The sequence below is a fragment of the Moschus berezovskii genome, chromosome X (assembly GCF_049115385.1).
Source record: "Moschus berezovskii isolate FMDL1 chromosome X, NW_MosBer_1.0, whole genome shotgun sequence".
Lineage (NCBI taxonomy): Eukaryota > Metazoa > Chordata > Mammalia > Artiodactyla > Moschidae > Moschus > Moschus berezovskii.
The window spans coordinates 5731587-5756168 of record NC_142488.1 but is presented as its reverse complement, the minus strand read 5'-3'; the positions used below and the strand labels follow the sequence as shown (position 1 = coordinate 5756168).

Sequence of the window (24582 nt, the reverse complement as noted above, 5' to 3'; positions counted from 1 at the left end):
TTTAGTTGTCTGAATATGATATAGCCCTTCTTCATAGCATTTGTATTTGTTATTAGATCAGGTAAAGGCACGTCCTCCCTTGGTGAGCAGATGGCACGTGTGTGAACTGAACAGCTTCGTGTCACTGCACCTGTGATACTGAAGAACCAGTGCAGGGTTCCTGTCTTGACATTTGTAATACCGTATCGAGCGTTGGGCTGGAGAGAGAGTCAGGCCCTGAACTGGAGGGGTCCTTTCACACCAGCGTCTTGCTCAGTGCCCTGGCTTGGGGGGAGTGTGCAGGACTCTGCAGGCATCAGCTGTCCTTGCCGTCCTGGAGGGAAGTGGTCTTCCTGTTCAGACTGATGCCCGCACATGGGCTGGCCCTGGCCCTTCCGTCCTCAAGGGAGGGAAGGTTTGCCTTTCCTTCTGAATGTCACCAGCTCCTCTTTCTCCTGCTGCTTCTAATTCTTCTCTTGTTCAGTTGCTCAGCCGTGGCCGACTCTCTGCGAGCCCATGGACTGCAGCGCACAAGCCTTCCCTGTCCATCACAATGTCCCACAGTTTGCTCAAACTCGCGTCCGTTGAGTCCATGTGTGGCCGGCATCTTTTCTTGTGTTTCCAGAACTTTGGGCTTCGTGAGCCGCTGCTACCCGGCTCTGTCCTGCGCGTCTCATCTGTCTGTCCCCCTCTGTCTGTGTGCAGGGCCCTGGCCTTGGCCGTGGACCCCTTCCCCACGATCTCTCACGGATGCGTGGCCTCGAGGAACCTTCTGCTCTACTGTCTCTGGGTCCCTGTGGGCACCCTCGCCTCCCGTTTAGCTGTGCCCACACTTCCCAGTGCCCATGGGCGCTCCACCCAGAGGCCACCCCCAAGACCCAGGTTTCAAGCCGAGGCCAGACCAGTCTGCCATGCTACGCTCCCCGTGAGCCACCTGTGGCCTTCCTGTCTTCTGCTCCTCCATTCTCCCTTCCCAACATCAAGTCCTTCCTGCTGGCTGAAGAGTCACGGCCACGTTGGTGTCTTCGGGCCCTGCGTCTCCCTCCTCGGGTGACAATGTTTCCCGGGAGTCTTCCCCACGGACCCTGCCCGCCTCAGCCGGTGCCTGGCAGGGCGCCAGGCACCCTGTTCCTGCCCATCTTCCTGCATTTCGTGGCTCCACGGACCTCACCTTGGGGACAGAGCCTGATCGGCATCGCCTCCGCCTCGTCCTGCAGCCTGAGAGAAGAGGTACAGCTATTTAGACTCTTGTGTGCCCGGGGCACGTGTGTCCTTCCCAGACACGCTGGTGGCCGCAGGCGAGTGTCAGTGCTCACGTCGGGGAGACGGCACACAGTGCCCGGTGCCCGGCACGTACGGGTGAAGGAGGCTTTGCAGAGAGGACCCACCCCAGCAAGCGTTTTTCCCCCAAGTGCCCCTGCTTTTCCTCCTCAAAGGAGGCTGCACAGAAGCAGGTCCCTGAATGCTTTCGTGAGGAAGGGCGTGCAGGCCTGTAAAAATAGCCTTCGACTCTCCCTGTCGCGGTGGATCTGACTTGCCCTCCCGTGTGCTGGCTTTGAGCGTGTGTGTCTGTGCGTGCGTGTGTGGTTATGACACAAACATGTAAGTGATCTCCGAGTCTGCCAGGTGCGGCCGGACGAGCATGTTCCTCCCCAGAAGTCCGAGCCGTATCGCAGCCCTCATCTCGTTCAGCCAGGCTGAAAGCAGCCTGATAAAAGCATGCAAAGTCTGACCCTTAGTGATTTGGGGCCAGTCCCCACCCTGAGGAGGAAGTGTGGCCTGAAGCCGGCAGCCTGGAGCCAACCTGCCCAGTTGGGGAGCCCGCTTGGGGACAGGGTTATTGGTTCAGGGGGCATTTAAAGTCAGCGTGACGGCAGGGATCCGCCAGGGCCATCGAGGGGAGAGATGGTCAGGGCCTCGCCTCATTTCCTGAGCCTCGTGGTCTTCCAGAGGTCCCGAGGCCGGTTCAGGGAAGGACATAGCGCTCAGCTAACCCAGTTTCCCTGGGACCCGGGGGCAGGAAGCGAGTCGCAGTGCAGCGTGTCTCTTGGGACACTGGATTTGTCCTGAGCAGGCCCATGGGAGGGCTTCCCTGGTGGCTCAGCTGGTAAGGAATCTGCCTGCAAAGCGGGAGACCTGGATTCCCTCCCTGGGTTGGCAAGATCCCCTGTAGAAGGGAAAGACTACCCACTCCAGTATCCTTGCCTGGAGAATCCCACGGACGGAGGAGCTTGACAGGCGACAGTCCCTGGGGTCGCAGAGAGTCACACACGACTTGAGTGACTGAGCACACTGCTGGGGCTGTGGGAGCCGGCTGGGTGGCAGTCAGGAAGGGGGGTCCTATGTGCGAATCTGCACGCGCTGCGGGTGGAGAAGGGCTGTGGCCCCGGTGCAACGTGAGCACAGAGGCCTCAGGAAGGGCACCTGGGGTGCGGTCCGCCTCGCACCAGACCCAGGAACATAGACCTCACCTGCCGCCTGCTGCCTGGCCCTGCGGGTGTGGCGTGCCACGCAGGGCAGTGCCCTTGCTGGGGGTGACTGAGCCCGCGAGGCTGGGACCCGCCTCGGGGCTGTTGCAACCGTCCCGGAGAATGAGGCAATGCACACGCACTCTTGTTAGCTCCTTCGGGGATCCCCGCGGGCCCTGCTGTCTCATCCAACGGGTTCCTGACCTCTGCCCGCGTCATCCTGCCTGGGCGTGCACACTGATGTGTTCAGGAAGGGCCTCAGATAATGCAGGCGGACAGTTCTGGAATAACCCAAGCGTGTTTTCCCCAGGTGTGAGCGTCACAGGCAGAAGCTGGATGCCCAGCCTCTTGTTCAGCAAACCCGCCCCGCAGCTGCCTGCCTGCCGTCTGTCCACCCCCGCCCGCCCGCCGCCTCCTGATCGCGGGGAGCTGGGTCCTGGGAGTGCTAGGGGCATTCCTCTGCCCTGGGCAGCAGCGCTCCACTCAAGTGCCCGCGGGTGCCCCTTCTCACCCTCTGCTCTGCTCACCTCACCCCACACACACACGGGCGGCGTGTCATGGGGGCGTCATGGTACTGAGGAGGCTCCTTGTGTGTCCAGTTGGCTCCTGGGCACTGGGTTTTAGCGCATTTCCTGGTGGCTCAGCTGGTAAAGAGTCCGCCCGCAATCGCGAGAGACCTGGTTTCAATTCCTGGGCTGGGAAGATCCCCTGGAGAAGGGATGGGCTACCCACTCCAGTATCCTGCCCTGGACAATCCCATGGACTGTATAGTCCACGGGTTCAGGTAGGGAGGCTCGAGAGAGAGGGGATATATGTATGCATGTGGCTGGTTCACATTGTTGTGGGCAGAAGCTAAGACCGTACTGTAAAGCAGTTATATTCCAATAGAAAGAAGCATTATCAACTGTTAAAGTTCCAAAGTCGTCACACTTGTCCCTTAGACGCTTCTGCTCATTCTGTTAATAAATGTGGTAGACATTAGCCATCAGTGTTAAGAGGGCATGACGATATCTGACTCTGCTGACACCTTTTTTTTTTCATCAACTAGAGACCCTGATGCTTGTGACCATCCGTGTATCTAAGGTCTTCTTGAAAAATCTTTATCTGTCATTTTTGCCCCGGTGGTTCTTCACTGCTGTGAAGCCCCCCGTGGGCTTTTCTCTCGTTGCGGTGGGAGGGCTTCTCCTCGCGGAGGCTTCTCGTTGCAGAGCAGAGACTCTAGATGAGTGGGCTTCTGGCCAGTGCACTGGCTCAGTTGCCCTCAGCATGTGGGGTCTTCCCAGACCAGGGCTCGAACCCTGCCCCCTGCGTTGGCAGGCAGATTCTTCGTCTCCGTGCCCATCAGGAAGTCCCAAACACTTCACTTGTGCTTGTTCTGTTCACGGCTCTGATAGATATGAACCAGCACTGCTAAGAGGCCACGACAGTGTTTGACTGTTGGCACATTTTTTAATCCACTTAAGCACCTTTGTGCTTGTGAAGCTCCGTTTATCGCTTTTTATTTCCTGGTTCAGGACTTCCCTTTTCTGAATTAACACACAAAGCTTTTCTGAATAGCCAACGATCACTTTAAGGCCTAATACATGAGGTTTATAAAACGGATGAGCATCAAGTCCACTTGACTTTTCCAGTAGAGTTCCGATAATGTCATCTTTGTGGAAATTATTTGTGCGCGGCCTTAGTTGTGACATGGTGGAGTCTTGAGTTGAAGCCCGTGGGATCTTAGTTCCCCAACCAGGGATCAAACCTGGGCCCCCTGCTTTGGGAGCGCAGAGTCTTGGCCCCTGGACAACAAGGGAAGTCCCTTGATAATATTGTCTTAAATGGCAGGTGAAAATTAGTAATCTCAGGGTGTATTTCAAAGTTTATTTTTAGCATTGTTGCTCCAATAGGCCAAATTCCACTAAAGAGTACATGTAACAAAATGACAAATAACTTGCAAAAACGTACTCCCCTTGTACGTGTCTGTGAATGTTTTGGGAGTCCAGAGGTGCCTGCCTGTTCATTATGGAAACCCTTTTCCCACCCAGCTGATTAGGTGTTTGCATTTTGAATGTTTTCCAGCTGAATCCCATAATCTTTGAACCTGACGAGAATTCTGCATTTGTGCAGTAGATTTCCCAGGTCCGTGCAGGTTCCGGGGGCAGGGCCATGAAAACAGTATGTGAATGGCTGAAGGATTTCTTGCATGTCCTGTGTCTGACTTGGAGTAACAGCGGCATAAGGCTGTATACCCATGGGAGTCGGAAAATGAGCCTTAATTGTGCGTCTGAGGAGCCTCTGCCTGTCTCTAGAGGACACTTCTGGGTCCTCGGAGTTGCAGACTGAAAGGCACTTACGTTTGTGAACAGGGTGGGCACTTGTGTCTCCTCGTCTCTTGGAGCCCCTGAGATGGGGGGACTAGGACAGGTGAATTTCTACCTGTGCTGACTGAGCTCCGCCTCCTGTGGTCACAAAAGGTGTGTTCTGCTTGGGAAGGGAAAGGACACCTGACTGCTTTTTCGTTTTTGCAGAAATGCTGGGGTAGAGGTAAAGGAATTCTGAGATGTGTGAACCAGGTTCCGTTGTGTGAGCAGATGTTCTTGGAAAGAATATTGACTCTTATTTCCTGGGGTCTGTCTCTAGTCTCTTCCCATAAAAATACAAGACACAGAAGGATATTTTTTATCAGTTGCCCTTGCCTTTGATGAGGAGGGCATGGCAACCCTCTGCAGCATTCTTGCCTGGAGGATGCCGTGGACAGAGGAGCCTGGTGGGCCACAGCCCACGGGGTCGCAGAGAGTCAGACACCACTGAGGTGGCTTAGCACGCACGCCTCATGCACACGCACACCTTGCCTTTGACAGAAATGCTGTGTAGATAAAGATCAATAACTCAGAGTTGTGGGCTGCTGTGTGCGCCACCAAGATTCATGTTCTGAAGCCCTAACCCCCAGGGCCTCAGAATGGGGCTGTACTTGGAGTGAAGGTCTTTCACGAGGTAAGTAGGTAAAATAAGGGCATGGGGCTGGATCCTGACCCCTTAGGTGGAGAAGGAACAGGCAGCCCACTCCAGTATTCTTACTTGGAGAATCCCATGGACAGAGGAGCCTGACGGGCTACAAGTCCATGGGGTTACAGGAGTCAGACACGACTGAGCGACTCACACACACACTTTGCCCCCTCAGGACTGGTCTTTAAAAGAAGACTAGCACAGAGACACAGCACAGGGAGGAGACGGCCGTCTGTACACCCAGGAGAGAGGCCTCAGGAGGAGCCGGCACTCTCCATGCCTGGATCTCCGGTTTCCAGCCTCCAAGGCTGGGGGAGAATAACTTCCTGTTGTTGAAGCCCCCCAGTGTGCGGTGCGTTGTCATGGCAGCTGCAGCAAGCGAATCCCCCTGTAAATGTAGGGTGTTTGATGCCAGGAAGGGGTCAAGGGAGCTGCACCAGCGTCAGAGAGATCTCCCAGGCAGACTGCGGCCAGGGAGGTATCCCGTGGACGCCCACAACTGTGCTGTTAGTAGCCGAGACGCCAGGAGTACCGTGTGATTTCCCCCAGTCTTACTCCTGTCATTGCTTTCCAGTTGAGTTCTCTGTCAGTCCTCCACCCCACCCACAGCAAACACACCAGTAAACGGAAGCGCACCTAGCAGCTGAAGAAATAACGCCGGGGACACAGTGGCTTGTGTGTCTTCAGAGGAGAATTGCGTCCTTTTGTTACCTCTTTCCGTCTCAGTGCGCTTCCTCGATTCCACGGCGCTTTGCGTTGTTCTGAATTAAGAGTGCTTTTGGCGCTGCCTCCGTACCAATGTGTCCACCACGGGTGATACAGTCTGTGGGGAATTCAATCCACTGTACCCAGAGGAAGGATGAAAATGTCGGGGTGACAGGAGCAGCCAGTGAAGGAAGGTCTTGAAGTGGAAGCTGTTGATCTGGGTGGGCAAGGAGGACTTTAAAAAACTGCACGTGTCTGACTTTCAGGGTGAAGTGTTTCCAATGGCTCCTGAGCTGGCAGGGCTGGATGGATAGAGCCCACTCGACACATGGGTTCAGGGCGACACCGTGAAAGACCTCCTGTTCGCCGGCAGTCTTTTCTGCAGCTTTTCCTCTTTCAGACCCGCTTTCGTGACAGCCTCCACGTCCTTCTTCTTTTTGGCTCCACCGGCTCTTTGTTGTCGGGCACAGACTTTCTCCACTTGGGTCGAGCAGGGGCTCCTCTCTAGTTGCAATGAGCGGGCTTCTCACTGTGGGGGCTCCTCTTGTTGCAGAGCACATAGGCTCTAGGCCATGCGGCCTTCAGTAGTTCCCACCCACAGACCCAGTACTGGTGGCTCAGTGGTGGTGGCTCTTGCTGTGTTTCTGCTCATCTGTCCCTTATAAGGACCCTGGCATTGGATTTAGGGCTTCCCTCAGCCAGGAGGACCTCATCTGAGACCCTTGGCGTCACCACATCTGCAAAGACAGTGATGTTTCCAGAGGAAAACCAACCTCCTTGTGAGTTTCCAGAATGGCGCTCAGTGCTATTCACACGTCAGTTCACCCGGCGCGCATCAGAATCCTCCGGGTGAGGGCAGGGAGGGAGCTGAGGGTGCCTCGGAAGAAACGCACGGTCGAGGAGCGCGGCTCAGGGCTGTGGTCCCCGAGGAGACATCAGTGGCATGGCGACTGATAGAGGTTTCCCCTCAAAACTGGGTGTCTTTCCCAGCATTACAGTTCATAACAGGCAGGAAGCAGGAACCACCCAAGCGTCCATGGATGGGTGGCTGAATGGGTCAGTGGGTGGATGCATGGATGGATGGGTGGATGGATTGATGAGTGGGTGGTTGAATGGCTGAATGGATTAGTGGCTGGCTGGCTGGCTGGATTAGTGGGTGGATGGATGGATGGGTGGATGGATATATTGATGGATTGATGGATTGATGAGTGGGTGGTTGAATGGCTGAATGAATGGATTAGTGGGTGGATAGGTCAATGGCTGGATAAGTGGGTGGGTGGGTGGATGGATGGATGGACTGATTGATAAGTGGGTGGTTGAATGTCTGAATTCAGCACCCACTTATCAATCAGTCCATCTGGCTGGATTAGTGGGTGGATGGATGGATGGGTGGACAAATGGGTGGATGGATGGATTAGTGGATTTTAGTTAGTGTGTGTTAGTTGCCTGGGTCTGCTGTAACAAAATGCCACAAGCTCACTGGTTCAAAAAACAACCCAGATGCCCTTTCTGTGGAGGTCAGAAGTCCCAGACCAGTCTCCCTGGGCTGAAGTCGGGGGCTGGTTCCCTAGTGGGCCCCAGGAAAGAGTCTTGTCTTTGCCAGCTTCTAGAGGCACCCTGCATTCCTTCCTTATCCTCAGGTCCTTCCGTGCTTCACTGCTGACCATCCTTTTTTTATTACAGGCATTTACAGCCGTCCAGTTCCCTCCAAGCACTGCTTTTGTTACATGCCATACCTTTTGGTGTGTTGCGTTTGTCTTTTCCTTCCTCCCAACCTATGTTATAAATCCCTTGTAATTGTACCTTTTCACCACTCACCATTTAGGTGTGTATTTGTTGTGAATTTCCCAGGCTCTCCTGTGAGTGATTTGTCATTCCATCCCGTTGGTGATCAGGGAAATAGGTGGCATGATTTTTATCCTTTGTGAATGTATTGAGCCTTGTTTAATGGCCTAGCTTGTCGTCTTTCCTGGTGAATTCTCCTTGTGAATGTGAGAAGAATGATTTTTTTTTGGCACGTTTGGGGGGAGCATTTCCATAATACCATACAATTCAGTTGGTTTATGGTATTTAAGTAGTTAAGACCCGGGTTCGATCCCTGGGTCGGGAAGATCCCCTGGAGAAGGAAACGGTAACCCACTCCAGTATTCTTGCCTGGAGAATCCCGTGGACAGAGAAGCCTTGTAGGCTACAGTCCACGGGGTCGCAAAGAGTCGGGCACGACTGAGCGACCGAACCGAACCGAACCGAACCGAAGTTGTATGCAGCAGTAGGTACCTGTAGTATTTAACTACAGAGTGTTAGGTGTAGAGGTTTAAACCCAGCCTTGTGTTTCTTGTGAATTCTCAGTGCAGCTGTCCTGTCCGTCATTGAAAATGTGTGATTAAGAGTTTCCAGCTACTGTGGTCGACATCTGTTTCTCCCCTCAGTTTGGTCACTCTTTGTTTCAGGTGTTTGTGACTTTGTTGTCAGATTCTTACATGATTATAGTTGTCGCATCTTCTTCATTGAATGACCCCTTTGTCCTTGTAAAATGCTTCTATCGAATTTGTGTTTTTTTTTTTATTTCTAGTAGAAACATTTGTCTTGAGTCTGCTTTGTCTGCTGTGGCCAGTGTGGCTTTCTTTGGTTACCTTGTGCATTGAATATCTTCATCCTCTTACTTTCCAGCTTTTTGCACCTTTCCTGTTAAAGTGTGTCTTGGAGATAGTATATGATTGGATCATGTGCTCTTTTGTTTTTAATCCATTCTGCCCGTCTTTACATTAATTCACATTTAACCTTTTGCATATAATGCCATTATTGATAACGGATTTACCTATATGGTTATCTTACTTGTTTTCTCCCTTTTTTTTTTTTTTGTTACCTGCCATCAGTCTGTATTTACTGACTAGCATTCTGCTGCAGGGAAGGCTTTCCTCTGTCCACGTTTGTTTTTTTATTGCCGCGTTAATTCACTGGCAGTATTGTTTCAGGTGTACAGATGAGTGATTTGATAATTTTATAGATTGAGTTCTATGTAAAGTTATAAACTGTTGGATTTGCTGTGCTGCACTTTACGTTCTCGTAACGTCTTTATTTTACCGCCAGCAGTGAACACCTCTCAGTCCGCTTCAGCTATCTCGTGTCTCCCCCACCCCTCTCCCCTGCGGTAGAAATACTTCCCTGAACCGTGTGTCTGTTTCTGCTTTATATTAGTTTGAAATTTGGCCGTTTGCAACAACACAGGTGGGCGTAGAAGGTAAATCAAAGAAAGACAAACCCTGCATGTTTCCGTGTATCTGTGGAATCCAAAAAAGGAACGGATCTATGTCTTTTCCTTTCCTTCCCGTTTCCTGCATCTCTGCCTTCTTTTATGGTAACTAGGGCTTTACTTGTGTACGTTTTAACTGTTTTATTTCTCTGACCTTTTTTGCTTTTAGTTATTTTCCTTAGTGCTTGCTCTGTGTATTACAGTTACCAACTTATACCATCTAATTCGCATTAATACCAGTGTAATTTGCATGATATACAGAAACTTGGCTCCTATGTATCTCCTTTCCTACCCTCCTTGTGGTGTTATGGTCCTGAAGATTACATCTTTATACATGCTATGTATTGCATCTTTATATATGTTATGTGCCCATCCACAGAGATTTCTAATTATAATTTTATGCAGTTATCTTTTAAATCAGATTAAAAAACCGATCCACAAACAAACAACACATTTATCTTGTCTTTTAAGTCCCCCAAGGGCAAAAATCACCCTGATTATAAACCATCACTTTAAGGATTGGGGGGAAAAAAATAGTGTTATCACATCACCATCTATCAGCTCATTTTAAAGTAACTTTGCATAATTTAGAAAGATTGCCAAGGAAATTGTTGAATTGGTGATTGGGTAATGAATCAAGAGTGTAAAACACACTGCATACTTAACTGTTTGCAAATCTTGCTTGATGATCTTTTCCAAAACAAAGGATACAGTAAAAATTTTACTATGATTCTTGGCTTACATGCCACCTTCCAGTTAAAACTTTGGTCTGGTAAGTTCTATTCAAGTATAGGAAATCCTGTTGACTGAGCTTCACCGACTCAATGGACATCTGTTTGAGTAGACTCTGGGAGTTGGTGATGGACAGGGAGGCCTGGTGTGCTGCAGTCCGTGGGGTCACAAAGAGCTGGATGTGACTGAACTGAGCAGAGAAATAGATATAAAAACTGTAAGCTGGCCCTAGTAGTAGTTTGAGTGTGACCTTCTGAGAAGCCTTTCTGGAGAAATCATTGACTGTCGGTTGATTCACTGTTGCTGTTTTTTGTGGGCTGCATGGTTGGGGGGGGTCACTACTCTGAATTTGTTCTTACATTGTACCTTCTGAATATGCTTTGGTGTGTAAGTTGGTGATCAGAGCCCACACCTGAGCCTGCCACGCGGCCCCAGTCTTTTTCAGGCGCCCCAAGTGAAGGACGGCACCATTCCCGAGTCCTCCACCCTCGTGTCCAGCCGCTGTCCTTGGACCCGGTGTGGCCCCTTACAAAATGACGTGCTGATGGACTTTCTTAAACTTTATTATGGATTGTCAGAAAAAAAGAAAAAATTCTTGACTAATACACACACCTGTTAAAGGAAGTGGCTGATAGTGCCACTGAACCATACTAAATGCTAATCAAAACTTGCACTTGAGAAAAGATCACTCGGTTAAATCATTACCAATCTTCATTTAAAAGAGTTGCGTTCACTGTTACTCCTTCGCACCTGCAAACTGGCTAGCTTTCAGCCACGAGAAACAGTCCGTCACACCCTTAAATACTTGTCCTCAAAGCCTCCGAGAGCAAGCAGGCTCCTAATTTGAAGCAAATATTACCGGGACTCGTCATTTCACGCTTGTTAACTACTCATTTCGGTCCTTTACATTCCTAAACACAAGGAAGTTGCTGGCTCTTGCAGGCAAGTGCGTCTGTAAAGGTTAAACCGCACGGACTAGACACGCTTCTCCCGTCTCTTCCGTGTGCGCAGACAACACGCGGTGCTGGCGGCCCCGGGAGGGAAGTGTCCCCAGGCGTGGCCATGAGCACTGTCTGGGGGAGGCAGCCTCTGTGACCTCCCCATCCTCTTCTCTCTCTCTGCTGCCCAAAACAGCAGGCCCCTCTCTCTGTGGTGGCTGACACACCATCTGCCACCACTCCAAGGTCTGAGAGGACTTTCCTGAACTCCCAGGGCCTTGGGGTCAGCAAAGGGCCATGTATCATTGTGAGAGGGTAACAGGCAGGAAGGCCAGGGGTCTCCAAGCGGAGGAAATAGCCTGCAAGTGCCAGGCATTTTTATCTCTCTTAAGTGGCTGCTGCTGCTGCTGCTAAGTCACTTCAGTCATGTCCGACTCTGTGTGACCCCATAGACGGAAGCCCACCAGGCTCCCCCGTCCCTGGGATTCTCCAGGCAAGAACACTGGAGTGGGTTGCCATTTCCTTCTCCAATGTGTGAAAGTGAAGTCGCTCAGTCATGTCCGACCCTTAGCGACCCCATGGACTGCAGCCTACCAGGCTCCTCCATCCATGGGATTTTCTAGGCAATAGTACTGGAGTGGCTTGCCATTGCCTTCTCCGTTCTTAAGTGGCAGGAGGAAACAAACTAGCGATATTTTTTCTTCTCTATACAAATTTAAAAGAAAGTTTCTCTTAAAATACTGTGTGGCCATAATGACACCTGGTTTCACCTGAAGTTAACTATTCTCAAATCTTGAGTTAACCAGTGCCTTTTTCTTATGGAATATTGGTCTTAAGCTATGTTAATGTTTATTTACCCCAGACTCTTATCTTCAAGTCCGTTCCGCCAAATGGCTCAGAACCTACTTGACAAACCAGTATGTTATACGCAGATATTGTTCCCCTAATCTATGTAAAATGAAACTATTTGTCTGGTAATCTGCCCTTCTGTAGAATTTCAAGTTAATCATTTTATGGCCCGAGATGAATCATCCCGTGTCAGAATTATTCCAGAATGCATCTTATGGGTGAGGGGCCTGGTGCCATTCTGAGCCTTAAGACAGTCCTTCCTTTCATTAACAGACTGCTAGTGACTATATAACATCCAGCTGAAGACTAGCAGGGGGGCACTCTTTCTGCCCCCTTCTGATGCCTATGTCAGAAGCTTTCTCTATCTCCTTTATACTCTAATAAAACTTTATTATACACAAAGCCTTGTCTCTGGCCCCAGATTGAATTCTTTTCCTCCGGAGGCCAAGATCCCCATGTCTGTGTCATTGCGCAACAACCTTTCGATTGGGTCTCGGTGGAGGAAAATACTCTGATGTACACACTGCCTTTTCGGTCACTCGTGCTGCAGAGCTTCCTCTACCTTCCCACGTGACTGTTTCCCCCTTATTTTTTTTTTTTTGGTCAGCAAACACCAGTGAGCTTTTCAGTTGCAGTCACCATTGTTCAGTTAGTTGCTCAGTTGTGTCCAACTCTCTGCAACCCCATGGACTGCATGCAGCATGCCAGACTTCCCTGTCCTTCACCATCTCCCAGAGTTTGCTCAGACTCACGTCCATTGAGTCGGTGAAGCCATCTGGATGTAGAAGCTGGATTGAGAAAAGGCAGAGGAATCAGAGATCAAATCGCCAACATCCATTGGGTCATAGAGAAAGCAAGAGAGTTCCAGAAACACATCTACTTGTTGCTTCATTGAGTACGTTTAAGCCTTTGACTGCAGTCTCTGAGTTAACGTATTTAACCTTGCAAGGCTGTTTGTGTCTCATTTCTGTTGTTTCAGTGGGTCTCACGGAACAGGTGCCCGATACGCCTTTGTGTATTTATTACCTGGCGGGGAGAGGTGAACGGAGCTAGCTAGGGAGTGGGGTCCTGCCACCGAGTGGGAACATGTGAGGGTTGCCTTGTGGAGGGTCAGGTCGCTGCAAGAAGACATGGGTTACGGGGTTGGGCACATGGGATTCTGTGCCAGTACTGGGTCAGGCAGTCTGTTAACAAATATCTGTGGAGCTAGTCTGGTGTGCTGGGAACATGTGAATAGATACTTTTGTGAATGGATTCCCAATGGGTACCGCATTTTTTTTTTTTTAATGAAACATTTAGAACAAGGAACTCTCTAACTTCTCAGATCATATGACCCTTGCCATTGCAGGAGCCGTGTGTGAGCTGTGGTGGACAGGGAGAAAGCAGAACTTGTAACTGCCTCTTAACACACAGAGGATCCCTACGGCCTTCCTCTTAATTCACAGAGGATCCCTAACCACCCTCCTGTTAACTCACAGAGGATCTCTAACCACCCTCCTGTTAACTCACAGAGGATCCCTAACCGCCCTTCTCTTAACTCACAGAGGATCCCTAATTGCCTTTCTGTTAACTCACAAGTGATCCCTAACAACCTTCCTCTTAACTCACAGATGCTCTCTAACTGCCTTCTTTTAACTCACAGAGGATCCCTAACAGCCCTCCTGTTAACTCAGAGGATCCCTAACTGCCTTCCTCTTAATTCATAGATGAGCCCTAATTGACTTCCTCTTAATTCATAGATGATCCCTAACCACCCTCCTGTTAACTCACAGAGGATCCCTAACCACCCTCCTGTTAACTAACAGAGGATCCCTAACCACCCTCCTGTTAACTCAGAGGATCCCTAACTGCCTTCCTCTTAACTCAGAGGATCCCTAATTGCCTTTCTGTTAACTCACAAGTGATCCCTAACAACCTTCCTCTTAACTCACAGATGCTCCCTAATTGCCTTCTTTTAACTCACAGAGGATCCCTAACAGCCCTCCTGTTAACTCAGAGGATCCCTAACTGCCTTCCTCTTAACTCAGAGGATCCCTAATTGCCTTTCTGTTAACTCACAAGTGATCCCTAACAACCTTCCTCTTAACTCACAGATGCTCCCTAATTGCCTTCTTTTAACTCACAGAGGATCCCTAACAGCCCTCCTGTTAACTCAGAGGATCCCTAACTGCCTTCCTGTTAATTCATAGATGAGCCCTAATTGACTTCCTCTTAATTCATAGATGATCCCTAACTACCCTCCTGTTAACTCACAGAGGATCCCTAACCACCCTCCTGTTAACTCAGAGGATCCCTAACTGCCTTCCTCTTGATTCATAGATGATCCCTAATTGCCTTCCTCTTAATTCATAGATGAGCCCTAACCTCCCTCCTGTTAACTCACAGAGGATCCCTAACCACCCTCCTGTTAACTCAGAGGATCCCTAACTGCCTTCCTCTTAACTCAGAGGATCCCTAATTGCCTTTCTGTTAACTCACAAGTGATCCCTAACAACCTTCCTCTTAACTCACAGATGCTCCCTAATTGCCTTCTTTTAACTCACAGAGGATCCCTAACAGCCCTCCTGTTAACTCAGAGGATCCCTAACTGCCTTCCTCTTAACTCAGAGGATCCCTAATTGCCTTTCTGTTAACTCACAAGTGATCCCTAACAACCTTCCTCTTAACTCACAGATGCTCCCTAATTGCCTTCTTTTAACTCACAGAGGATCCCTAACAGCCCTCCTGTTAACTCAGAGGATCCCTAACTGCCTTCCTGTTAATTCATAGATGAGCCCTAATTGACTTCCTCTTAATTCATAGATGATCCCTAACTACCCTCCTGTTAACTCACAGAGGATCCCTAACCACCCTCCTGTTAACTCAGAGGATCCCTAACTGCCTTCCTCTTGATTCATAGATGATCCCTAATTGCCTTCCTCTTAATTCATAGATGAGCCCTAACCTCCCTCCTGTTAACTCACAGAGGATCCCTAACCACCCTCCTGTTAACTCAGAGGATCCCTAACTGCCTTCCTCTTGATTCATAGATGATCCCTAATCGCCTTCCTCTTAATTCATAGATGAGCCCTAACCTCCCTCCTGTTAACTCCCAGATGATCCCTAACAACCTTCTTCCTCTTGACTCACAGATGATCCCTAACTGCCTTCCTCAACTAACAGCTGATCCCTTATCTCCTTTCTGTTAACTCACAGGTGATCCCTAACAACCTTCCTCTTAACTCACAGATGCTCCCTAACCGCCTTCTTTTAACTCACAGAGGATCCCTCACAGCCCTCCTGTTAACTCACAGAGGATCCCTAACTGCCTTCCTCTTAACTCACAGTTCGGTTCAGTCACTCAGTCATGTCTGACTCTCTGTAACCCCATGGACTGCACACCAGGCTTCCCTGTCCATCTCCAACTCCTGGAGTTTGCTCAAACTCATGTCCATTGAGTCCGTGATGCCATCCAACCATCTCATCCTCTGTCGTCCCCTTCTTCTCCAACCTTCAATCTTTCCCAGCATCAGGGTCTTTTCAAATGAGTCAATTCTTAGCATCAGGTGGCCAAAGTATTGGAGCTTCAGCCTGAGTCCTTCCAGTGAGTATTCAGGACTGATTTCCTTTGGAATGGACTGGTAGGATCTCCTTGGTGTCGCCTTCCTATTAACTTCCAGAGGATCCCTAACCTCCCTCTGCGGAGCCGATGCTTCCCGCCCTAGGGACAGAAACCCCAGGTTGGGGAGGGAGGCCGAGGACACTCCTGCTTCCTCCAGGTGTGGTTCGGAGAGGAAGATGGGGTGTGCAGAGAAAGCAGGCCTTACCCTGCATGCTGGTCACCAGGCGTCTGCTTGAGGTGTTTTGCTGTAAAACAATGCAGGTCCTGGTCGTCCAACTGAATTATAGCGGGGAACTACCCTCCCTCCTTCCCGTCTTCATAGGGTGAAACACACACAGATACTGTCCTCAGAGGCCAGGATAAATACGTGTAAATATGTCCTCTGTGATCAGCTGGACTCAGTACCATGCAGTGGTGGAACCTCAGCCCCAGACAAAGTGGAGAGGAGATCTAACAGCTCCATGACCCTAAAGGTCAGTGTGTGCACATCCCACCACCTGGGGGCCCAGCCTGCAGCTCGCGAGGAAAACACGGGCCTCTGGACTGGGTTCGCACCCACGTCCAGTGCCCTGCTGTCTCTGCCCACCTGACCCGTTCACCTGCACTCTGAGACTGCTGCCTGAGTATTGTCTTTCCTTACCACCCCCCCCAGGACTGAGGTTCAGGTGTCCACGCGGTACTTTTCTAGCACACCGGAGGAGGGGAGCGCCCTGTGTGGCCGTGGCTCGTTGCAAACCACGTGCGAGCTTCCCATGAAAAATAACCCGGGAGCAAGGTGCCGAGCTCGGAGCTTTGGAGGCCGTGTGTGCACGGGACAGTTGGGCACGGCTGCTGTACGCTGCTTCCTTTGGATTATTTTTGTACTTTTAATGATCTTATCTAGTTCTGGCTGTGCTGGGTCTTCCCTGCTCCGTGGGCTCTTCTTCTGTAGTCATGGTGAACACGGGCTGCTTTCTGGTCGCGCTGCTCAGGTTTCTCCTGTCTCTTGTTGCAGAGCGCGGGCTCTGGGGACCTTGGGCTTCTGTCGTGGGGGCGCACGCGGGCTCAGGACTCACGGCTCACGGGCCCCGGAGCACAGGCTCAGTAGTTGCAGTGCACGGGCTGAGTCATTCACGGCATATGGGATCCTCTCAGAACAGGGATCCAACCTGTTCCTCCGGCACTGGCTGGTGGACTCTTTACCACTGAGCCACCAGGAAACAGACTGACTTCATTGGAGGAGACCCTGATGCTGGGAAAGATTGAAGGCAGGAGGAGAAGGGGACGACAGAGGATGAGATGGCTGGATGGCATCACCGACTCAACAGGCATGAGTCTGAGCAAGCTCTGGGAGTTGGTGACAGCCAGGGAGGCCTGGCGGGCTGCAGTCCGTGGGGTTGAAAAGAGTCAGACACGACGGAGCGACTGACACCACCACCACCAGAGAAGCCCACTGCTTCCTTTTATTTTAGCTTCTCGGAGAACCTTCCCCTTCAAAGCGCTGTCCCTTTCGTTGATTGTACACTGTCATCCGCTGCTGTGCTCTTTGCCGGATCGGAGGAGTTTTAACAGTGTTGAGATCCTTGCTTATCTCACCGAAGGTTTGCGTGATTCTCATCTAAATTGTGAAGAAGAGTTAAGTGACTGCACAGTCTTCTACAGATTTATAGTCCCCCTGTTGTAGGCCTTTTATTTAAAGGAACACGGTGTAACGCGTTTTAAAAGAATGCAGCTCTGTTCCGGCTTTGGAACTGGCCTTTCCTCATGCTCGTTTCTTCTTCCTCCTGCACTTGGCTCATCGCGAGTCGCGAGGGGGGCTCCTCGCCCGACCTCTGCTGTGTCTCCCAGCACTCTGCGTGCTTTCCAAACCCAGCGGGACTTCCTCACTCTCTTGGTGCCTGAGAAGTCTCATCAGTCTTTCTGTCCCAGCTGCTGGAAGAAAAGTGTTCACAGGAAGAAAGCAAAGTGTGCACAGGCTGCCTGCCAGGCCCTGCCTTTCCACGCCTGCAGAGCCCTCCCGGTCTTGAGGGAAGCGGGATGTGCGCGAGCATTCGATATGGACAGCCTGCCTCATTGTCCCCCAGAGGCGTGGGCCAGCCCTTCCCGCTCTGCTGGGACTTCTTCAGGCAGAGGACACACAGGGAGGGGTTCTGGAAGAAATCTGAGCCTCTCAGCTTATGATCCAAACACTGGCTTCCTCCACCAAGGAGCCCAGGAGGACTTGTCTTTAAGTCTCATCTTCCTTTGTACCAAAAAGAAAACCAAAGCAGGGATGTGTCACCCAACCCCGGGGTCATGCCTGAGCAAGGGCAGGCAGGTATGTATCAGGATGGAAATCTGATAGCTGCTGGGTAAGTGTAAGTTTTAGCCGCTCAGTTGTGCCCGACTCTTTGTGACCCCATGGACTGCAGCCCACCAGGCTCCTCTGTCCATGAGATTTTCCAGGCAAGGATACTGGCATGGGTTGTCATTTCCTTCTCCAGGGGATCTTCCCAACCCAGGGATCAAACCCGGGTCTCCTGCGCTGCAGAGGGATTCTTTACCGACTGAGCTTCAAGGGATCTGCTTGTTGTGTGTCTCTTAGGTGCCCTCCTCCCCCACACCGTCTCCCCAAATCCAGCCCTCCAGCCCATGGTAGAAAAGCAAGGACCCAGATAGTTAAAGCAGTGAAGATGAGTTTGTACTTGATAGGCAGCTATAGGTGCTTTTGCTTTGAAAAGCAGAGGAGAAAGCACAGGCGTTCTCTGCTGTTGCTCCTTGCCCAAGGCTGGGCCCTGCTGCTACCGCCGAGTGTCCAGGGCCCGTTTCTAGGAAGCGGGCTGCAGGCAGCGGGGACCAGCCAGAGCAGGGTGGGTGGGGAAGGGCAGGTCAGCTGCTTGGAGATGCTGCCTTGGGCTGGGGTGGCTGGGGGTGGTCTCCTGGGCCGGAGCCCTTCCCCGCAGAGTGTTGAATCCAGTTACCTTGCAGGGAAACCCCGCCGCTACTGCTGCAGGATGGCCGGGGGTGGGCGGCGGAAACAGAGAACACAGGACTTGAGCCTTCCGCCTGGGAGCTGCAGGCGGGCATCTGTGCTCACACAGGGGCTTCCTTCAGAGCCGCAGCCGCGTCAGCACGCTCCCGCCGTGGTGATTCCAGGGGGCGAGGAGCACTCGGTCGGGCCCTCGTAGTTGAGGCCCTGCACACAGACTGCAGGGTGCACACTCGCAGGTGCTCCATCAGGACGCCAAGTCTCACTAGTGGTCAGGCTCAGCAGAACGTACCTGTCAGCGGAAAAGACGCTTGAACCGTAAGGCAGACATTTCGGGGTTTCCCTGGTGGGTCAGCGGTAAAGAATCCGCCTGCACTGTGGGACACGAAGGCTCGATCCCTAGGTCTGGAAGATCCCCTGGAGGAGGAAATGACAACCGACTCCAGTATTTTTTTTTTTTTAATCTGAATAATTTATTTTTGTGTGCACTGGCTCTGTTACCGCGCAGGATTTTTTCTAGTTGGCGGAGAGCGGGGGCCTACTGTGTAGATGCGGTTCGTGGGCTCTCTCTGCTGAGCACAGGCTCTAGAGAGCACACAGGCTTTAGCAGTTGCGAAACAGGGTGCATTAGTTACAGCTCCCGGGCTCTGGAGCCCAGTCTCGGTTAGTAGGTGGCTCAGGGCTTTAGTGGCTCCGAGGTAGGTGGGATCTTCCCAGGTCGGGGATTGAACCCATGTCCCCTCCATTGGGAGGTGGATTCTTTCACCACTGAGCCACCAGGGAGGCCCCCACTCCAGTATTCGTGCCTGGAGACTCCCACGGACAGGGGGGCCTGGCGGGCCACGGTCCACGGGAGCGGGGCATTGGACGCAGCTGCGCACAGACAGACTTCCTTTCCCTCCCACCCTGTAAGGTTCCAGAGCTGCAGAGGGCAGGCCGCCGGGGCAGCGTCTGGGCCTCCGAACCCGCCAGCGCTTCCCCTACGTCCACGCCCCCGCACCGCACCCCCCCAGAGCTGTCTGCTCCGGACACGGGCTCTGCGCGCCGTGAACACATCCCAGGGATGAACACATCCCTCAACGCCGCTGTGTTTCCCACCCCCTCTTCTCCGCAGATACCGAGCGGCTCTACTCGGCCGTGTTCGAGGACATCTGCGGGCGCTACGGGAAGAAGTACAGCTGGGAGGTGAAGTCGCTGGTGATGGGCAAGAAGGCGCTGGAGGCGGCCCAGCTGATCAGAGACACGCTGCGGCTCCCGATGTCCGCGGAGGAGCTGGTGGAGGTGAGCCAGGCCAAGCTGAAGGAGGCCTTCCCCACGGCCGCGCTCATGCCAGGTGAGGTCCCCCGAGCGCGCTTGGGGCTCTGAGCGGCTGCTCTCAGCCTGCCGCCGGGCGCGCTAGCATTCTCTTCCTTGATGACCCCTCGGAAGATCCCCTTCCTGGTAAGGCTCAGAGGGACTCGGTACAGACGTTGGAGCATGCTGGCACGTGCTGTGGGCTTTCACCGGTGGCCCAGTGGAAGAGAACCCGCCCTCCAGTGCGGCGGACTCAGGTTCCATCCCGCGGCCGGGTGGATCCCCTGGAGGAGGCGTGGCCACCCACTCCGGGGTTCTCGCCTGGAAAATGCCACGGATAGAGGAGCCTGGCGAGCTAGAGTCCATGCAGTCACAAAAGAGTTGGATGTGACTCAGTGACTAAACAACGACCACATCATGTGCTTGTCATTTTTAAGGTTTCTTAATATACGTTCCTCTCACGGATTCCTGAGGTCCGGAAACATTTGCATTTTGTTTGTCTCAGTGTGACCTGGAGATCACGTTCCTGAGAGAATTGCTTCCGAGTTTCAAATAGGTGGCTTTTGCTTTTCACAATCAGATAGAGAATTCATGTTTCAGCACCTGTGCAAACTTGAACATGATGATAGGCAAGCAGCTAAATCTCCCTAAAGAAGTTTAAAAGAAAAACCACCTTATTTTAAGAAGTTAAAGGCATAATTCAGTTCTAACGTGTCTGTTTGTGTGGCCTTTACTTGTTTTCGTTTGAGAGGAAAGATGACTTTTCTCCCCTGGGGCTTGTTAGCTGAAGAGGGGGCAACAGAACTGCCTGCTATTTCTTACTATAAGTGAGAAGGTCAAGAATCTTCTAGGTTTCAGGGACAAAAATGGCTTAAAAATGGAGTGTTATTTTAAGATTCTTCTAGGAAGAAAGGTGAATTACTCAGTCTTCACAATTCCTGGTGCTCAGGGAGAAAAAAGTTTACAGTCACAGCGGTAATTTTGGATTCAAAATGGTATTAACATGAGTCATAGTCATTTTTGAAACATGTGTAATTATCTACATTTATACATATATCCAGAGGGGCAGATTGAATATCCACTGGAACTAGTGAATTTCCTGGAAAGGACCCTGCTATTACTGCTGCCTGGTGTTACAAAGAAACCGTGTGGGCTGTTTTTGGATTACACACACACACACCCCTACACACACGCACCTGTATGTCACAGATACATACACGTGAATGTCACACATGTTACACAGGCACATGCAAACATGTCACACAAACACGTCACACAGGTATGTCACACACATACACACATATGTTATGTAAATACACACACGTGCGCCTCAGCATATGAGCACAAGCATCGTGATACACGCTCCCTCTACCAGCTGCCTTTCTGGGCCGTTTGCACACGTTGGAATGCTGCTGCTGCTGCTAAGTCACTTCAGTCGTGTCCGACTCTGTGTGACCCCATAGATGGAAGCCCACCAGGCTCCCCCGTCCCTGGGATTCTCCAGGCAAGAACACTGGAGTGGGTTGCCATTTCCTTCTCCAATGTGTGAAAGTGAAAAGTGAAAGTGAAGTCGCTCAGTCGTGTCCGACCGTTAGCAACCCCACGGACTGCAGCCTACCAGGCTCCTCCATCCATGGGATCCTCTAGGCAATTGTACTGGAGTGGCTTGCCATTGCCTTCTCCACGTTGGAATGCTAACGAGCTTTAATGATGGAAGCACAGCTAGCAATAAATGTCGCAAGAAGTCCTTAGCTCAAAGTTCACCATCTTACCATTGTTAAGTGTGGCAGTTGAGCATTAAGAATGTTCGGATGGTTGTGTAACCAGCAACGGCATCCGTCTCTCTCAACGTTTCACCTTGCGGAGCTGAAACTGTATGCCCAGTAAACCCTAACCTCCATCCCTTCCTGTCTCTGTCTCTCTGCTCAGCTCCAGGGACCTCCCTTTTGCTTTCTGTCTCTGAATTTGAACTACTCTGGGTCTCTCACATGGCACTGGTGTTAAACAGCCCTACCAGTGCAGGAGACACAGGTTCGGTCTGTGGGTCGGGAAGATCCCCTGGAGAAGGAAACAGCAAACCCACTCCAGTATCCTTGCCTGGAGAATGCCGTGGACAGAGGAGCCTGGCGGGCTGCAGTCCACGGGGTCGCAGTCAGACGTGCCTGAGCGAGCACACACGCACAGAAGTCTCATACAGTGTGTGTCGGTTTGTGACCAACCTCGAGCTCCATCAGTGCTTTCACTTCACACGTAGTAGCGTGGGACAGGATTCTCTCCCCTTGAAGACAGAAGTGTGACAGGATTCTCTCCCCTTGAAGACCGAATCATACTCCATTGTATGCATGGACCTCATGCTTATCTGTTCATCCGTGGATAAATACTTGGGTTGCTTCCACCTCTTGGCTACTGTGAAAGCCACTGCTGTGAACACGTGTATAGAAATACCTCTTCAAGACCTTGCTTTTATTTATGTATTTATTTATTTATCTTTTTGGTGGGGGTACAGTCCCAGAAATGCAATTTTCGAATTATAAGGTGATCCTGTTTGTAGTGTTTTGAGGGTCCCCCCGACTGTTTTGTATACTGGCTGTGTCATTGTATTTTCCCTCCTGCAGTCCACAAGGGTTTGAGTTTCTCCACATTTTCACCAGCTCTGGTTATTTTCTCCCTTTTTGATAGGAACCGTCCTAATGTGCGTGAAGCCATTATCTCTTGGTTTTGAATTTCTTGAATAATTAATGACATAGAGCGTTGTTTCTTGCTGTTAGCCATTGGTGTGTCTTTTTTTGAGAAATGTTTATTCAAGTCCTTTGCCCATTTTTTGATAGTTTTTTTTTTTTTGAGTCCTAGGAATTCTTCATATAATAAATTCTAGATAAAAACCACTTATCAGCTACGTGGTTTGCAGTATCTCCTCCCATTTCAAAGGCTGCTTCTTCACTGTGTTGAGCGAATCCCCTGATACCCAGAACTTGTTAAGTTCGATGTACTGCCATTGACTATTTCTGTTCTTGCTTGCGTTTTTAGTGTCATAGCCAAGAGTTAAAAAAAAAAAAAGATCCTGTGTCATAATGCTTTCTTTCTCTTGTCTTTTAGGAGTTTTGTCGTTTTAGCTCTGACCTTTTGGAGAAGGCAATGGCAAGCCACTCCAGTACTCTTGCCTAGAAAATCCCACGGACGGAGGAGCCTGGTAGGCTGCACTCCATGGGGTCCCTACGAGTCAGACATGACTGAGCGACTTCACTTTCACTTTTCACTTTCACACATTGGAGAAGGAAATGGCAACCCACTCCAGTGTTCTTGCCTGGAGAATCCCAGGGATGGGAGAGCCTGGTGGGCTTCCATCTATGGGGTCACACAGAGTCGGACACGACTGAAGTGACTTAGCGGTAGCAGCAGCAGCTCTGACCTTTAGGCCTTTAATCCATCTTATATTAATTTTTGTATATGGTATAAGAGTCCAGCTTTGTTCTTTCCATGTGGATATCCATGCTCCCCAAACACACTTTGTTGAAGAGACTGTCCTTTTCCCCACTGAGTTATTGTTGAAAGATCAACTGGGCGTCATATGTGTGAAGAGTTATTTGCAGGCTCTCTGTTCTGTTCTATTCGTCTATATGTCTGTCTGTATGTCAGCACCAAACTGTTTCGATTGCCATACCTTTGTAATATGTTTTAAAACCTGGAAGTGTGAGATTCTCCAAGTGTGTTCTTCTTTTCCAAGATAGTGTATGGCTATTCAGGTTCCACTGAGTCCATATAAATGTTGTCATTGATTTCTGTATTTCAACAGAAAGTGCCGTTGGGATTTTGGTATGGATTCCTCTGAATCTGTAGACCATTTTGGGTACTGTGGGCACTATAAAGATTGTCAAATCTTCCGGCCCGTGGACATGGGATGTCTTTGAATTTATTCGTGTCTTCCTTAGTTTCTTTTTTTTTTTAATTTATTTTATTGGAGGCAAATTACCTTACATTAATATATTGGTTGGTTTTGCCATACATTGACACGAATCCGGCCCGGGTGTACACGTGTTCCCTTTCTTGAACCCCCCTCCCACCTCCCTCTTCCCCATATCCTCCTTCCAGGTCATCCCCATGCACCAGCCCCAAGCATCCTGTATCATGCGTCGAACCTGGACTGGTGATTCATTTCACATATGATAATATACATGCTACAGTGCCATTCTCCCCAATCATCCCACCTTCACCCTCTCCCGCAGAGTCCCAAAGCCTGTTCTATACACCTATGTCTCTTTTGCAGGCTCGTATACAGGGTTCAGGTTACCATCTTTCTAAATTCCATATATATGCGTTAGTATACTGTACTGATGTTTTTCTTTCTGGCTTACTTCACTCTGTATAATAGGCTCCTTAGTTTCTTGTAGCAGTATTTTGTAGTTTCAGCATTACAGGCCTTTCACTTTCTTTTATTTCTCTTTGACGCAGTTGTCAGTGGATTTATTTAAATGTTCGTGTCATATTTTTCATTGTTTAATGTGTAGAAATACAGCTGACTTTTGTATGTTCATTTTTGTCATCTGCAGTGTTGCTGAAGTTTATTAATAGTGCTAATACTCTTATGTATATGTGTGGAATCTTGAGAGTTTTCCACGTTTAAGATCACTTTGTGTGCAAACAGGTGACTTCATTTCTTCCTTTCCCATGTGGATGTCTTATTTTGCCTCCTTGCCTGGTTGCTCTGGCTAGGACTTACAGTGCTGTGTGAAATAAAAGCGACAGGAGAAAGCATTGTTTTCTTATTCCTGATTGCAGAGAAAAAGCTTTCAGCCTTTTAACGTTGCGTATGGTGTTAGCTATGGAAT

General features: G+C 50.4%; 1 protein-coding gene across 2 annotated transcripts in view; it reads left to right on the top strand.

Annotated features, from left to right (window-relative positions):
* The window catches only part of LOC148773210 (pseudouridine-5'-phosphatase-like), a 69800-nt gene that overhangs the window by 12974 nt on the left and 32244 nt on the right, over window positions 1-24582 (top strand). The window contains exons 1-2 of one of the 2 annotated variants that reach the window (XM_088834125.1): window positions 17566-17812; window positions 19578-19796. In XM_088834125.1, the coding sequence (XP_088690251.1) occupies window positions 17791-17812; window positions 19578-19796 (241 nt within the window). In that variant the 5' untranslated portion in view covers window positions 17566-17790. Of the gene's footprint in view, window positions 1-17565; window positions 17813-19577; window positions 19797-24582 lie in introns of those variants that run through there. The other variant, XM_088834124.1, reaches the window with a different exon arrangement.